Here is a 17,517-nt window from a genome sequence, read left to right as displayed (position 1 = left end):
TGTTGGACAGTAAAAGAAGCATGGGGGCTGCATCTAGCAAAACAGATCAGCAGTGATTTACCTGTAACCATCAGATCAGAGCAATAATAATAGTAACTGTTTACACAGTGAGGAAAGGGCAAATCCTGGAGGTGAGCAAGTCACTAAAAATAGCTAATCAAAAAATATATTCCCCTAAATTAAATTTCTATTAGCTCAACGCAAGTTTAACCCCTGGCAAAAAAAAAAAAAAATCATCCCCAAACTTAGGGATTGTTCAGTTTTTTTTTTTGTTTTTTTTTACTTTGTATTACATACACAAGTCAATGTTTGTTTTAATAACTGGAGATTCTGGATTTGTGAAACATCCCTCAAGTCAATAAAATAAAATATTCCACAGGATAAGTGTCTGAATGCTGGGGCTGTCTACTCTTTTTTTACTCTTTTTTTCATCAGTCCCTTTGATCCTAAAGAAAGTGGCAACATGCATGCTTGACCACCACTCCACTGAAACTGCGAAAACACAGGACCCCTGTTCTCATTATGTAGCTCACTGGGGTGGTATCCTAAAAAGCCGTATAAGAAGTTCATACACTTACACTGTGAGCCAAAGCACGAATATCAACATTGCCATGGACTGTCCCCAGACACACGACTTTTCCTCCCTGCGTACGAATGTGAACATTGTGACCCTGAAATTGAAAAAAGTGGTATTAAAAGGTGGTCATACAGATGGCTGTCAACATACAGGTCAGCATTAAAGGGGTATTCCAGAATAACAAAAGAAATTGTTGCTGGGTGTGGTGAAAAACAAAAAGTGATATTTACCTACTCTGACTCCAGGAGCAACAAAAGATACACACTAGGATGTCCCCATACGTTTATTCATCCAATGGAAGGACACCTTTAGGGTGTCGTTTCCAGTCATAATACAGCAGCCTTATACAAGAGACATTTGGAACGGATTAGAAGTTAGACAGGAAAGACGAAAAGAGCCTTTCTAGAGGGAAAGATACATATAGAGACTACAAGGAAAAAATCTTTAACTATGCATGGACTATATACTAGGGATTGACAAATCCCAGGCACCAGGTCGCCATGGTTACTGAGAATTTCCTCCTGGTGCCTAGGTTTTTGTTGATGGTCGCCAGCAGTAGATCCTTCCGCACTTCCTATTCACAGGCTCCCATGCCACGGTCACCTCTTCCTCCAACTTTGCAGCCACTCCTCCTAGATGCATATGTGAGGCTGGAATGCATGGAAGATCGGTAGCGGAGTTCTCCAAGACAAAGTCAAATGGAGGTGAGCATCCTGCACTGCTTCTGCCATCCAGGTGGATGCTGGGTGTGTGTGTGTGTGTGTGTGTGTGTGTGTGTCTGGAGGGGGACTGTACACATGGTTGGGTGTCCTGCCATACAGCCTGCCACATGTAGCAACTTTGCCAAGCCAGCCCTGGGCCATTGCTGAACCTCGTGTCACCCTCCTTCTTGCTGCACCTCCTTTGTTTGTCCAAACAATTGAAATATTCAATTCCAGATCCTGCATGCTCAACAGCATAAACGCAAACCCAAATTTCCAATTTTTACCAGAAAAAAAATTTAATAAGAAGTGATCAAAAAGTTAATACTATGCAAAAGTGATACTAATAAAAAAAAAAAAAAAAAAAAAAAAAAAAAAAAAAATACAGCTCATGGCACAAAAAACATGCTGGACATTGTAAAAAATATCCTGGCCTAACTTTTTTTTGCTGGTTTCTGGTATAAAAGATGCAGAAACAGTTAAGAGAACTTATTTAGCTGGTTGTGTGCCTCTAATAGACGTCAATGCATGCACATCTAGCTTACCGATTACAATAGAGGTATATCTTTTGGCATTGGGGCCTGAGGTATATATTTAGGGTATACTCACAAGCAACAGGTGTTTTGTAAACCTTTTTGTGACAAAAATTTTATTAACATACATCTAAATGTGTGTGGACAAATTTCTGAAGACTCTGTTCTGGAAATTTCTGCAACAAACCCACCACATACAGTGGTATACCCTCATAAAGCCAAAGACGAGTCCCAGTCCTTTACATATGCAGCTTAGACTCTGTGAGTGAGTAGTTCCATGAGCTGACTTCTACAGATTATTTCTACTGCCTGTATTTTAAGGTTACCCTCCATGGTTGTCCATGTTTGCTCAGAAAACAGCTGCTTTTCATATGTCTGTGGGAAGCAGGCCATCTTGTGCAGCTCCTCTGTTTCCAGGATGTTAGCTGCTCAGTAACCTTTACCCAACATAAACACCGCATGGACTTCATCCTGGTATAAAGCCATGGTTTGTTCTCTGAAGTATCTTGTGCTGACTCTATGTGTCATCTGTCACTGCCCTTTACTGGGCTCCTTCAATCTCCCTCTACATGGGGTATACATCTAATGGAACATACAACAAGCCTGAGCCTTGCTTCACACTGGGATTGCTATATACTCTTCAGTACTATCTAGACCTAAGATTAGTACCACCGTATAAAGGTTTACAATAGAATCCTTGCAAATGGTGTTTTTCCCAGAATGGGTGTCCCAGCAGTCAGACCGCCACCGATCAGTTCATTTGATCCACAGATAACTCTGGATCTTAGGAGAACACCTTTAAGACTTCTACTCTTTCTGGGGCCTGATTTGCCTGCTGTGAAATACAGACAAGACACAAAAAACACCAGTATACAAAGATCTCCAGATGGCTCTATGGATTCAGGGCCAATAAATCACACATAAGAATACTATTTTGACTGTCTAACAGCAATGTATCTTCATATCCACAAATAGGGACCTAGACCCCTGGACTGACAGCGCCTAGCCATGAAACCACTGTGTATAGGTGTTATTATGTTAACAATGGATTCATCTAAAGTGAAAAGCAAACAGATGGGGTTACACTAGGCTTGCAAATAGTTAAAGGAGTTTTAAAGGGAAAACCCACTGATGGCCTATCAATTGCTGAGTAGCTGTTCTGCCCAGCCGCTGTGCTGGAAGTAAACACAAGAAACACAGGGGCGATTTATTAAATCCTGTCCAGAGGGAAAGTTGACCAGATCATAGCAACCAATTAGATTGCTTCTTATATTATTCATAGGACTTTTCAAAAAGGCCTATGATTGGTTGCCATTGTCAACTTTTCCTCTAGACAGGTTTCGATAAATCTCGCCCATAGTCATTAAAGAGTTTCAGAGATGAGCCGCAGTAACTCAGCACCACCACAACAACACAATGTCGGGGCTTCTGGCACTGCGCCTGTGCAGAACAGCTGACAGTGGCTATTGATGGCCTATACTATTTTCTGGAAAATCCCTTTAAAAGTCATACAAGAAGTACAGTCCCAACTTTTACAAAGGCATCGTACACAAATAAACCAAAGCAAAACTGTTATACAACATTAAAATGATCATGCATTTTACATTGAGTTTGCCTACTTGTGCAAATGTCCATTATCGGGACATCCTTACTACTGACTTTATTTAAGGATTATTTAGAGAGACTGTCTTACTGGGGTTTTCATGAGCACCATACCTGCTTCAATTTATATCCAGGCAGAGTGGTATGTCCATATGTGCTATAGCCCAGAGGTACAAAGTTGTACGACCAGTTAAACAGGACATAATCACAGAAAAAGATTAAGCAAGTAGGCGAAAGAACACTCAAAAGATGGTCAGAAATTTAACTCTCGCAAATAATGCTGGTTCCCACATGGTGTATTTACTACTTATTTTCCACACCAGATTTTCAGCATAAAGTAGCAGAAAAGAGATTTAAAATTTCTCCGTCAGACTATATGGAAAATAAATCTGCACAATGTTCCATGCACAATAGACATAAACTGCAGATTGTCAACCAGTCAATGTATGTAGTGTCAATCAATGTATTGGATCTGTTGATTTTAAAGTGTCCCTGACATTTAAAGGGGTATTCCGGGCAAAAAAATCTTATCCCCTGTCAAAAGGATAGGGGATATGATGTGTGATCACGGGGGCCCACCACCGGGACCCCCCGCGATCTCCCTGCAGCACCCGCATTCTATGCGTAGCTGCGTCTGAAGTTTCGGAAACCTCCGGGGTTCCGAGATGGGGATGTGGCGTCACGTTACACCCCCTCCATTCATGTCTATGGGAGGGGGCGTTGCGGCCGTTACACCCCCTCCCATAGAAATGAATGGAGGGGGCGTGACGTCACTTCCCCGTCTCGGAAGCCCGGTGGTTCCCGAATATTCAGACGCAGCTACGCATAGAATGCGGGCTGCTGCAGGGAGATCGCGGGGGGTCCCAGCGGCGGGCACCCCGCAATCACACATCTTATCCCCTATCCTTTCGATAGGGGATAAGATGTTTTTGCCCGGAATACCCCTTTAACAATCTCACAGAGACATGTCACAGAGACATTTTTAAAGTGTATCTGTTAGCAAAAACTTTTTATATAATGTGGATAATAACATTATATGTATATTTGTAATATACATTGGTTAAAAAATGTGTATATTTTTGTCCATACAGCTATTATCTGGGTGCGTCTGTGAGGAGTCCAAATACAGGAAGAGTGGGTGAACAAGCAGGGCTCTGTGCACCGGGGACAAGCAGGGCTCTGTGCACCAGGGACAAGTAGGGCTCTGTACAGTGATGCTCTATGACATGCCCCAGGCTCACACAGCATGCTGATTGACAAGCCAGTAGTTTGCACAGAGCCCTGCTTGTCCTGCCCACACTTTCTGTATTTGGTCTCCTTATAGAGACACACAGGCAACAGCTGCATGGACAGCATTTTTTTCACCCAAATGTTTTTTTAATCAATGTACATTACAAATATACATATAATAGTATTATCTACATTATATCAGAAGTTTTTGTTAACAACAGGTACACTTTAAAGTTTTGATCGGTTGGGGTCTGAGTGTTCAGACCCTTACAGATTGTTGAAAAGCAGAGATCTGTACTTACGGCTGTGTGCTTCACTCCCTGGCTTGCTGTAATCTCTGTCCAGTGGCACCAGGCAGTCTCCATTATAAGTCTATAGAGCCCATCTAGTGCAACTGGATGGAAATCACAGCGAGCAGGGGACTGAAGCATAGTGCGCTTCTCCCTGCTCATTCTAACAATCAGTGGGGGTCTGAACACCCAGACCCCAACCAAACCAAAAGTATTATATATATATATATTATATATATATATATATATATATATACACACTAATTAAAAAATGTTGTTACGCGTGACATCCACAGCAGAAATCAAAATCTGCAGAAATGGTACAGATTTGGCAGAAATGGTACAGATTTTCCAATGTAACCAATCTTTGCCTGTCAATGACGTCTGCCAAGAGCCGTGACTAAATGTGGCTTAGTATTTGCCACAATTACTACTTTTTTGCCCTCAAATGTGTTAACAGGTTTCCTTTAAATTATAACTCAAATACTGTAAAAAATGTCACCTTGATAGACTGCAGAACACTGCTCCCTTTCTCTGTTTCGATTTGGCAATTGTCACACTCAATTTTTCTTACATTCACGCTGCCAAAGCCCATTGTTTTAATGTTCACATCTAAAATTAAAAAAATAACACATTTAAAAATTACAATAACCAGCAATATCCTTTTCATTTTGCAGCCATTCATCCCTCTGTTTATCTGTGGTGGAAAATAGAGTCATGGTCCACAGAATAATGGCCACCCAGAAAATGATAGATATTTACAGAAACAGTGTCACTGGTAAAATTAAAACCTAACTTTAAATAATCTATATATATATATATATATATATATATATAAAACTCAACGTGTGTGTGTGTGTGTGTGTGTGTGTGTGTGTGTGTATGTGTGTGTGTGTGTGTGTATGTTCCAGCATCACATCCAAACGGCTAAAGATATTAACATGAAACATGGCACACATGTTGCTTATATGTCAACAACAAACATAGGATAGGTAATTTAACCCTTACTCACCCCCATTTGCCAGGGGTGGGGTTTATGTTTAAAGTCCCATACAAGTCAATGGGAAATATAGGTTACTGCATAACTTCCAAACGGCTGGAGATATTTCGATAATACTTGGTCACATGTTACTTATATGTCCACTTAAAATAAAGGATAGTTAATGTAACCCTTAACTACCCCCATTTGTGATTGTCAGGGTTTTTGTTTAAAGTCCCATGCAAATCAATGGGAAATGTATGTTCCCACATAACTTCCGTACAGCTGGAGATATTTCAATACCTGGTACACATATTACGGGTCGGGATAGGAGGTCGGGATAGGAGGCCGGGATAGGAGGCCGGGATAGGAGGTCGGGATAGGAGGCCGGGATAGCTGGGATGGAGGTCGAGATAGGAGGAAGTCGGGATAGGAGGACGGTATAGGCGATTTATTTATTTATTTTAATTTATATAGCGCCTACAGATTCTGCAGCGCTTACAATTATGGGGTACAAACAAAGACAAGTATCAGACATAAAATTACACAATAACTATTCAAACAAGAGGTGTGGGGATATATTGAGGATATGTTGAGGCCAATTAAAGAATGTTATTGGTCTGTCTGAAGAGATGTGTTTTTAGGCCACGTTTGAAACTATGGATGTTGTTGTTGAGTGTAAGGGATAGCATTCCAGAGAACCGGTGCAGCACGAGTGAAGTCTTGGAGACGGGAGTGAGAGGTTCGGATTATAGAAGATGTTAGTGTGAGATCATTAGCAGATCGGAGAGAACGTGTAGGATGGTAGACAGAGATGAGAGAGGAGATGTAGGGAGGTGCAGCATTGTGGAGAGCTTTGTGTGTGAGACTGAGGATTTTGTACTGTATTCTGGACTGGATTGGTAACCAGAGTAGTGAGGTTGGGTTAGGAGGACGGAATAGGCGGGTTGGGATATGACAACAATATAGGAGGACGGGATATGAAGTCAAAAGCTTCCTCCTTTGTTTATTTTCCTTCCCAACAAGGATTAGGAAGGAAAAACCGGGCAACGTCAGGTACTCAGCTAGTATTGCTAATAAAATACTTTATGAAGCAGAGATTCATATAGACAATACTCAATATGAAATAGCACAGTATAATGCCCAGATGGTATCTAATCCAGAACGCTCCAGTATTTGTACACCAGCACTTTAACAAACAGATATCAGAACAGAACAGTCTTACCATCCCTATTATTTAGGCAAGTATTTGGTCCAAGTTTATGGGAACTTCAAGTGCACACCCAAACTGTGAAAAGGGCGCTTATTGCTAACCCTCATGTATCCCTGGATGAAAAAACAACCCTTCATGCACAGAGAAAGTTGGAGCTATTGCCCTAAAAAGTGGACCCCCTTACCTGGTCTCAAGAACAAAGGGAAAATACACCTCACATGCCAGCCACCCCTCAATTCCTTTCCACTATTTGCACCATTGAGCAGGGCTTCTCAGGGGATGTTCACTCATGCACATTCAGCTGCAGATTTTCCACTGTTCATTTTGCTACCCATTGACCTCCATAGGTAGCAAAATCTGCACTTGTAATGGTACCGTGAAATAGTTTCTATTGCAGCCTTTCCAGACAGGCTGAGGGGACGCCTAGGCCTTGTCTTCCTTGGTGAAAGTCCACGGATAACTAAATATATTGTTCCGTTCACCTTTTGTTTGTCTCCTGAACTTTGTATAAGGCTGGGTTCACACCACGATTTTGCTATACGGTTCCTGTATCAGGTTTTTGATTAAAAAAAACCTGATTCCTCAAAACCTGACTAAACTGTACAAATTTAAAAACCGTATACGGTGAAAACTGGATGGAACCGTACACACATAATGTTTAAAAAAATAAATGTATAGGGTAAATACGGTTTTTCACCCAGACCAAAAACCATGGTAGGCCACAGTTTTCTGTCCAGAAAAAAAAAATATGTGGTTTGAAAAACGGACACAACCGTATACAATATGGTGCATACAGTTTTGAATGGAAAGTCTATGGCCACAGTTTGCTATACGGTTGCATAAGTGTTTTTTTTTTTTTGTTTTTTTTTACTGTATCCAAAAAACTGTATAGAAAAATCGTGGTGGGAACCCCCCCTAACATTAGAATTAGTACAGAATGAGGCAACAATGTTACTAGACCAGTGACTGTTGTGACAAGAGAAAGAACTGTGCAGCTTATAGTTGGGTTAAATTCACATCACCATTTTGCCATACTGTTTTCAATCAGGTTTTTTGTTTTTCTTGACAAAACTGTATGCAATTGTGTGCTCTGAACGGTTTGCATTGACTACAATGTTATAAAAAATAATATACGCTTTTTAAAGTTTAACTGTAGACACATAAGTATATAGATATTTATGTATATATTTTGCCCATGGCCATAAGACAGTAATTTCCCACCTCAATGGTCACAGTCAATAAGTAGTAAAGAACTGTGAGAAGTGTCACCAGCAGGGGGCGCCATCACATACCGAAGCGCACGGGGGTGGTGACCTCCACACACGTCCGGCTGTCTATGTCCTGAGAATCGATCAGCACCTGCCGGCTCTCCTCGTCATAGCGGACCTCAATGTTGTCCAGGTCCAGTCCCCGGTGCACATTGCGGTCCACCCCGCTCACCTTGACGAACACCCTGTCCGCGTCCGGGTAGGTGAGCGGGTCCTGGGGTCTTACCCGCACATGACAGGGCAGCTTTACCCGCAGGCTGCTCAGCGGGTGCACGATTAGAGTCCACTGCTTCAGCGGCTTATTCCTGCTCTCCGCCGCCCAGCTACTCCAGTGCCGGCATGCTGCTCTACGGGTGCCCACAGCCAGAGACCACCATAGGCGGCCGCCACACACCACGGGGACCATCATAGCCCTGTGCCTGCCATGCACACTCAGGTCTCCCTGCGCACCCTACTGCTGGCTGCAGGGAAATGTAGTCATGGACGCCGGAGTGTACATGGCATCTAGAGCGGAGCAAACTACAACTCCCAGAGTGCTTTGTTCTTCGGTATCTGACGTGCGGTGATCGCCTATGTTTACTTGCTGCTGCAAACTCTTATGTATACTCAATGCCAACAGTTCAGGGAACCAGGGAATACCGCACCCAAAAAGGCTTGTCCAGGGGGTGCTCCTGGACGCCCAGTGTGTTACATGTCCTAAATTTGCCTTATTTGTATTGGCAAGTATTCACACTTAAAGCAATGCAGGGAACTAGGAAGCAGGATGGGACTTGCAGCTGTTATAAGGACATTAAAACGTGACCATCTGGACGAGACCTCATAGCAGTGGTCCCCAAACTGTGGCCCTCCAGATGTTGCAAAACTACAACTCCCTAAAGGACGCTGTTATAAGGACACTAAAGCGTGTCCATCTGGACGAGACCTCATAGCAGTGGTCCCCAAACTGTGGCCCTCCAGATGTTGCAAAACTACAACTCCCTAAAGGACGCTGTTATAAGGACACTAAAGCGTGTCCATCTGGACGAGACCTCATAGCAGTGGTCCCCAAACTGTGGCCCTCCAGATGTTGCAAAACTACAACTCCCTAAAGGAAGCTGTTATAAGGACACTAAAACGTGACCATCTGGACAAGACCTCATAGCAGTGGTCCCTAAACTGTGGCCCTCCAGATGTTGCAAAACTACAATTCCCTAAAGGACGCTGTTATGAGAACACTAAAATGCGACCATCTGGACGAGACCTTATAGCAGTGGTCCCCAAACTGTGGCCCTCCAGATGTTGCAAAACTACAATTCACTAAAGGAAGCTGTTATAAGGACACTAAGACGTGACCATCTGGACGAGACCTCGTAGCAGTGGTCACTAAACTGTGGCCCTCCAGATGTTGCAAAACTACAATTCCCTAAAGGAAGCTGTTATAAGGACACTAAAACGTGACCATCTGGATGAGACCTTAGAGCGTTGGCTGTCCAGGCATGCTGGGAGTTGTAGTTTTGCAACATCTGGAGGGCCACAGTTTGGGGACCACTCCCTTATAATGATGGTAGTATAGCATAGTAAGGACTTATTAACACTTCATATTTGAAATCTGATCCAAAGTTCTGCTGCGGAAAATACAGTCAGCAGTCTCCAGTTATTTTCAATGGGATTCTGCTTCACTATTTACACAACCAAATTTCTGTGGCCTACGTTTCGCTGCAGAAATTCCGTTCCCTAGAAATGAATTGCCATGTGGCATGTTTTTCTGGCACCTCCTACAGCTGAAATCTCCACCTGGAATATCTCCAAGCAAAGATTCTGTCAGGGCCGTCTTTTATTTTGATTGGACCGGGGCAAGCAATTTTTTGGGGCCCTGTAGCACAGCGCACCCTAGCCATACCTTTTTGACACTCAATGCACCCCTGAAAAATAAAGGAACAGACAACAGCTATGAAGATATGCAAAGTATCCATACATCAACATCTTTTTTGGCTATGCTAGCAATTTCATATGCATTAGGCTTCTTTCACACTGCTGTTCGGACATGGTAGTGTGACGGCTGTCGGGGGAGCCTGAGGGATTAAAATTACTGCTTACGCCGTCATTTTCTCCTGCTAGTCCCATTACAAAATAACAGCGCCCGACGGACCCCATTATAGTAAATGGGATCCATCGGGACCCTTTATTGCCTGTTGTGCCCAGGTCCCAAAAACGACATTTAAAGGCTGAAAAAAAGAGCCTAAAGGTCATTTAACCAAGGATGTATATTTACATCCTTGGCCGGCTCCCGCGATATAACGCCGGGTCACACGGTGACCCTGTGTCATATCGGGTCGGTCTCGGCATGTAACTCATGCCGGGGCTAATAGCGCGCGGCAGCGATCGCGGGGCCGTGCGCTATTAACCCTTTAGACGCGGCGTTCAAGGTTGAACGTCGCATCTAAAACGAAAGTAAAAGCTTCCCAGCTGCTCAATGGGTCGGATCGGGACCACCGCAGTGAAAATGCGGTGTCCCGATCAGCTAGGATGCGAGCGGATGTCCTCTTAGCTTCCTCTGGCACGTCCGTTTGTGTGATGCAGGCTTGAGCAATCGACCGCCAATAACACTGATCAATGCAAAGCTATGGCTTTGCAGTGATCAGTGTATAAGATCAGTGTGTGCAGTGTCATAGCCCCCTATGGGATCTATAACACTGCAAAAAAAAAAAGTTAATATATGTGATTTAACCCTTTCCCTTATAAAAGTCCAAATCACCCCCATTTTCCCATTTAAAAAAAAGAAAACGTAAATAAAAATAAATATAAACATATGTGGTATCGCCGCATGTCCGAACTATAAAAATATATCATTAATTAAACCGCATGGTCAAATAACATATTTTTGGTCACTTTATATATCATGAAAAAATGAATAAAAAGTGATCAAAAAGTCCGATCAATACAAAAATGGTACTGCTAAAAACTTCAGATCACAGCGCAAAAAATTTGCCCTCATACTGCCCCATACGCCGTAAAATCAAAAAGTTATAGGGGTCAGAAGATGACAATTTTAAACGTTTACATTTTCCTGCATGTAGTTATGATTTTTTTCAGAAGTACTACAAAATAAAACCTATATAAGTAGGGTGTCATTTTAATCGTATGGACCTACAGAATAAAGATAAGGTGTCATTTTTACCGAAAAAATGTATTGCTTGGAAACAGAAGCCCCCAAAATTTACAAAATTGCGTTTTTTCTTCAACTTCGTCGCACAATGTTTTTTTTTTCCATTTCGCCGTAGATTTTTGGGTAAAATGATTGATGTCACTGCAAAGTAGAATTGGTGGCGAAAAAATAAGCCATCATATGGATTTTTAGGTGCAAAATTGAAAGGGTTGTGATTTTTAAAAGGTGAGGAGGAAAAAACAAAAGGGCAAAAAGTGAAAAACCTGTGGACCTTAAGGGGTTAAAGGGGTGCTCAGCGTTTTGAACAAACTGTTCCGAACGCTGGAGCTGGTGCCGGGAGCTTGTGACCTTATAGTCCCACCCCTCATGACATCATACCCTGCCCACTCAAATGCTGAGTAGAGGCGTACCCCTTTAAGGGCGGGGCACAACAGCAGTCACCAGGCGTTTCGTAGTTCCTGAATTGTATATCTGCTTATAGGCACATCTGTCTAAGGCTAAGTTTCCACTTGTTTTTTTTTCTGGCAGTTTTCGGATATCTGCCACTGCAGTTTTTGAGCCAAAGTCAGAAGTGGATGCATAAGGGAGGAGAAGTGTAAGTCCTTCCTTTATATGTCCTATTCCTTTTGAATACATTTCTGGCTTTGGCTTAAAAACTGCAGTGGCAGATATTCAAAAACTGCCAGAAAAAGTGGAAACAGCCTTATAGCAGATCTATTATGAGCAGATAAGCCATTCAGGAGCATGGAAAAGCCAGGTGAAAATTGACACCAAGCTTTTTTATGCTCCTAAATGCTATTGCTGCTATAGAAATCAAGAAAAACATTTTCCATTATAGTGTTCACAAACATGGTTAGTATAAGTTCAAGACATAGAATTAGTATATATACTGTATGTCGATATTTCTCGAGAGCAGCCACAATAATGAGAAGGGTAGGTAGGGGAACCTGCTCTTACCCTAGTCTGAGTAGCCTGTCTAAGAACTGTAGGTCCCCTGTCCTTGTGACCTGGGCCTACACTGGAACCTCCTTAGATTCCCTAGGCTAGGTACTGGGTGCAGAAATAAGGTTTAGTGTGCAGGTACATTTGGGCTGCAAAGAGGTTGTCCTAAATCAGATAACAAACTACAATAATGACCATGCATACAGAGATTAACCCCTTAAGGACCAGGCCATTTTACACCTTAAGGACCAGAGCGTTTTTTGCAAATCTGACCACTGTCACTTTAAACATTAATAACTCTGGAATGCTTTTAGTTATCATTCTGATTCCGAGATTGTTTTTTCGTGACATATTCTACTTTAACTTAGTGGTAAAATTTTATGGTAACTTCCATCCTTTCTTGGTGAAAAATCCCCAAATTTGATGAAAAAAATGAAAATTTTGCATTTTTCTAACTTTGAAGCTCTCTGCTTGTAAGGAAAATGGATATTCAAAATATATTTTTGGGGGGTTCACATATACAATATGTCTACTTTATGTTTGCATCATAAAATTTATGAGTTTTTACTTTTGGAAGACACCAGAGGGCTTCAAAGTTCAGCAGCAATTTTGAAATTTTTCACGAAATTTTCAAACTCACTATTTTTCAGGGACCAGTTCAGTTTTGAAGTGGATTTGAAGGGTCTTCATATTAGAAATACCCCATAAATGACCCCATTATAAAAACTACACTCCCCATAGTATTCAAAATGACATTCAGTAAGTGTATTAACCCTTTAGGTGTTTCACAGGAATAGCAGCAAAGTGAAGGAGAAAATTCAAAATCTTCATTTTTTACACTCGCATGTTCTTGTAGACCCAATTTTTGAATTTTTACAAGGGGTAAAAAGGAGAAAATTTTTACTTGTATTTGTAGCCCAATTTCTCTCGAGTAAGCACATACCTTATATGTCTATGTTAATTGTTCAGACGCAGTAGAGGGCTCAGAAGGGAAGGAACGACAAATGGTTTTTGGGGGGCATGTCACCTTTAGGAAGCCCCTATGGTGCCAGGACAGCAAAAAAAAAAACACATGGCATACCATTTTGGAAACTAGACCCCTCAGGGAACGTAACAAGGGGTAAAGTGAACCTTAATACCCCACAGGTGATTCACGACTTTTGCATATGTAAAAAAAAATATATATTTTTTTTTTACCTAAAATGCTTGGTTTCCCAAAAATTTTACATTTTTAAAAAGGGTAATAGCAGAAAATACCCCCCAAAATTTGAAGCCCAATTTCTCCCGATACAGAAAACACCCCATATGGGGGGTGAAAATTGCTCTGCTAGCGCACTACAGGTCTCAGAAGAGAAGGAGTCAAATTTTGCTCTGGGGGCATGCCGCATTTAGGAAGCCCCTATGGTGCCAGAACAGCAAAAAAAAAACACATGGCATACCATTTTGGAAACTAGACCCCTCGGGGAACGTAACGAGGGGTCATTTGAACCTTAATACCCTACAGGTCTTTCACGACTTTTGCATATGTAAAAAAATATATATATATTTTTTACCTAAAATGCTTGTTTTCCCAAAAATTTTACATTTTTAAAAAGGGTAATAGCAGAAAATACCCCCCAAAATTTGTAACACAATTGCTCCCGAGTACGGCGATACCCCATGTGTGACCCTAAACTGTTGCCTTGAAATACGACAGGGCTCCAAAGTGAGAGCGCCATGCGCATTTGAGGCCTAAATTAGGGACTTGCATAGGGGTGGACATAGGGGTATTCTACGCCAGTGATTCCCAAACAGGGTGCCTCCAGCTGTTGTAAAACTCCCAGCATGCCTAGACAGTCAGTGGCTATCTGGCAATACTGGGAGTAGTTGTTTTGCAACAGCTGGAGGCTCCGTTTTGGAAACAGTGGCGTACCAGATGTTTTTCATTTTTATTGGGGAGGGGGGTTGTATAGGGGTATGTATATGTAGTGTTTTTTTACTTTTTATTTTATTTTGTGTTAGTGTAGTGTAGTGTTTTTAGGGTACAGTCGCATGGGCGGGGGTTCACAGTAGTTTCTCGCTGGCAGTTTGAGCTGCGGCAGAAAATTTGCCGCAGCTCAAACTTGCAGCCGGATACTTACTGTAATCCTCCGCCCATGTGAGTGTACCCTGTACGTTCACATTGGGGGGGGGGACATCCAGATGTTGCAAAACTACAACTCCCAGCATGTATGGTCTATCAGTGCATGCTGGGAGTTGAAGTTTTGCAACAGCTGGAGGCACACTGGTTGTGAAACACCGAGTTTGGTAACAAACTCAGTGTTTTGCAACCAGTGTGCCTTCAGCTGTTGCAAAAGCTACAACCCCCAGCATGTACGGACAGCGGAAGGGCATGCTGGGTCTTGTAGTTATGCAACAGCTGGAGGCATACTACTTTGGCTGGGGATTGTAGTTATGCAACAGCTGGAGACACACTGGTTTGCTACTTAACTCAGTGTGCCTTTAGCTGTTGCAAAACTACAACTCTCAGCAGTCACCGACAGCCAACGGGCATGCTGGGAGTTGTAGTTATGCAACCACCAGATGCACCACTACAACTCCCAGCATGCACTTTAGCTGATTGTACAAGCTGGGAGTTGTAGTTATACAACAGCTGAAGGTACACTTTTCCATAAAAAAATGTGCCTCCAGCTGTTGCAAAACTACAAGTCCCAGCATCCCCATAAGGGAATGCTGGGAGTTGTGGTGGTCTGCCTCCTGCTGTTGCATAACTACAGCTCCCAGCATTCCCTTTTTGCATGCTGGGAGCTGTTGCTAAGCAACAACAGGAGGCTGTCACTCACCTCCAACTGCAGATCCACGCCGCCGCCGCGCAGGTCAGTCCCTCGCCGTCGCTCCTGGGGCCCCGATCCTAACATGAATGACGGGGATCGGGGCATTCCAGCACCCGGGGTGCACGTCCCGCACCCGCTCACGTCCTCCAGAAGAGGGGCGGAGCGGGTTGCGGGAGTGACACCTGCAGCAGGCGCCCTGATTGGTCGGCCGGTAATCCGGCCAACGAATCAGGGCGATCGTGAGGTGGCACCAGTGCCACCTCACCCCTGCTGGCTCTGGCTGTTCGGGGCCGTCTCTGACGGCCCCGATCAGCCAATAATTCGGGTCACTGGAGACTCGATTGACCCGGAATCCGCTGCAGATCGCTGGACTGAATTGTCCAGCGATCTGCGGCCATCGCCGACATGGGGGGTCATCATGACCCCCCTGGGCGATATGCCCCGATGCCTGCTGAACGATTTCAGCAGGCATCGGGCACCGGCTCCGCTCCAGATGGTTGCGGGGGGCCGGTAAAACACATGACGTTCTCATACGTCATGTGTCCTTAAGGACTCGGAAATGGAGACGTATGAGAACGTCATGTGTCCTTAAGGGGTTAAAGGTTAAGAAAGCAACATGTGTCAATATATTAGCAGGTAGAATCCGTCGGTATGCCCCAGGGATAGTATTCAGCAGTATATTGAAGCAGGTAGTTGTAACCGTGCAAAATCTTAGATATCTTTATGCATATAATGATAATACCGTGTGCATCCAACACGTTTCGCTACTCTATAGCAATCTCCTTTGGCCTGCACCTTCCGGGAGTTTCTGGACGGATCTATCATCTTTAATCCGGATACGATATCACCAGGTATCATGTTTTTAAACTCACTCCCTCTATCCTGTACCCGCTATATCATCTACTAGCCTGCTATGGTTGCTATGACACCTCCTCTTGCTATCCCTCACAGAAACACTGTCATCTACCCTGTAACCAAGCATCTATCTTCCGGGACATCTACCTGATATATCCTACTCACCTACAAGGTAATCACCACACATTCTCCAGCTACATCCATACCTCATTACATTAATACCTAATGCATGACGATTTCTATATTATTCATTCTAGATCCCTACCACACCAAGCTCATCAGCAACTGCCCATATACTTACTGGCTGTCCTCTTCCTCAGGGAGGACTATCATTTTTGAGGTTTTGTTTTTTCCACTTTGCCTTCTAAAGGTATGTTCACACTACGGAGTTTGAACAGAATCTCCGCTCGCAGAATTCCATAGAGCGGAGATTCCATTCTGGTGGCCGCTGTTGAAATACTTCGGTGGCAGGACCGCGCGGCACTGCGCTGTCACCATTGACAGCTATGTAGTGCTCACAGACTTCCTCGCAAAGAATGAACATGTTCTTTCTTTGCGCGAAACAATTTCAGTGGCAGAATTTTCCGCCGCTGAAATTGCTCAGTGTGAACGGGTTTTGCGGAAACCCATTCACATTGATGTTTATGTTCACAGCGCGTAATTCCGATCGGGGAATTACGTAGTGTGAACATACCCTAATAGACATACAGTGGGGATCAAAAGTTTGGGCACCCCAGGTAAAAATTTGTATTAATGTGCATAAAGAAGCCAAGGAAAGATGGAAAAATCTCCAAAAGGCATCAAGTTAGAGATTAGACATTCTTATATTATGTCAACAAAAGTTAGATTTTATTTCCATCATTTACACTTTCAAAATAACAGAAAACAAAAAAAAAGTTTGGGCACCCTGCAGAATTTATAGCATGCACTGCCCCCTTTGCAAAGCTGAGACCTGCCAGTGTCATGGATTGTTCTCAATCATCATTTGGGAAGACCAGGTGATGTCAATCTCAAAGGTTTTAAATGCCCAGACTCATCTAACCTTGCCCCAACAATCAGCACCATGGGTTCTTCTAAGCAGTTGTCTAGAACTCTGAAACTGAAAATAGTTGACGCTCACAAAGCTAGAGAAGGCTATAAGAAGGAGATGTCAATATCCTCTTTTCGGAATGTAATTAAGAAATGGCAGTCATTAGGAACAGTGGAAGTTAAAGCAAGATCTGGAAGACCAAGAAAAATATCAGACAGAACAGCTCGCAGGATTGTGAGAAAAACTATTCAAAAACCCACGTTTGACTGCACAATCCCTCCAGAAAGATCTGGCAGACACTGGAGTTGTGGTACACTATAAAGAGATACTTGTACAAAT

General features: G+C 43.0%; 1 protein-coding gene across 1 annotated transcript in view; it reads right to left on the bottom strand.

Annotated features, from left to right (window-relative positions):
• Positions 1 to 8,855, bottom strand: part of FAM185A (family with sequence similarity 185 member A) — a 58,364-nt gene extending 49,509 nt beyond the window's left edge. Inside the window, exons 1-3 of the mRNA XM_056573482.1 lie at positions 8,418 to 8,855; positions 5,436 to 5,545; positions 579 to 671 (exon numbers count right to left, since the gene is read on the bottom strand). Coding sequence (XP_056429457.1) covers positions 579 to 671; positions 5,436 to 5,545; positions 8,418 to 8,802 — 588 coding nt within the window. The 5' untranslated portion in view covers positions 8,803 to 8,855. The remainder of the gene's footprint in view (positions 1 to 578; positions 672 to 5,435; positions 5,546 to 8,417) is intronic.
• Between the last annotated feature and the right edge of the window lie 8,662 nt (positions 8,856 to 17,517).

Source organism: Hyla sarda, chromosome 4 (genome assembly GCF_029499605.1).
Source record: "Hyla sarda isolate aHylSar1 chromosome 4, aHylSar1.hap1, whole genome shotgun sequence".
Taxonomy (NCBI): Eukaryota; Metazoa; Chordata; class Amphibia; order Anura; family Hylidae; genus Hyla; species Hyla sarda.
The sequence above is the reverse complement of the archived record's forward strand: the minus strand, read 5'-3'. Positions and strand labels throughout refer to the sequence as shown.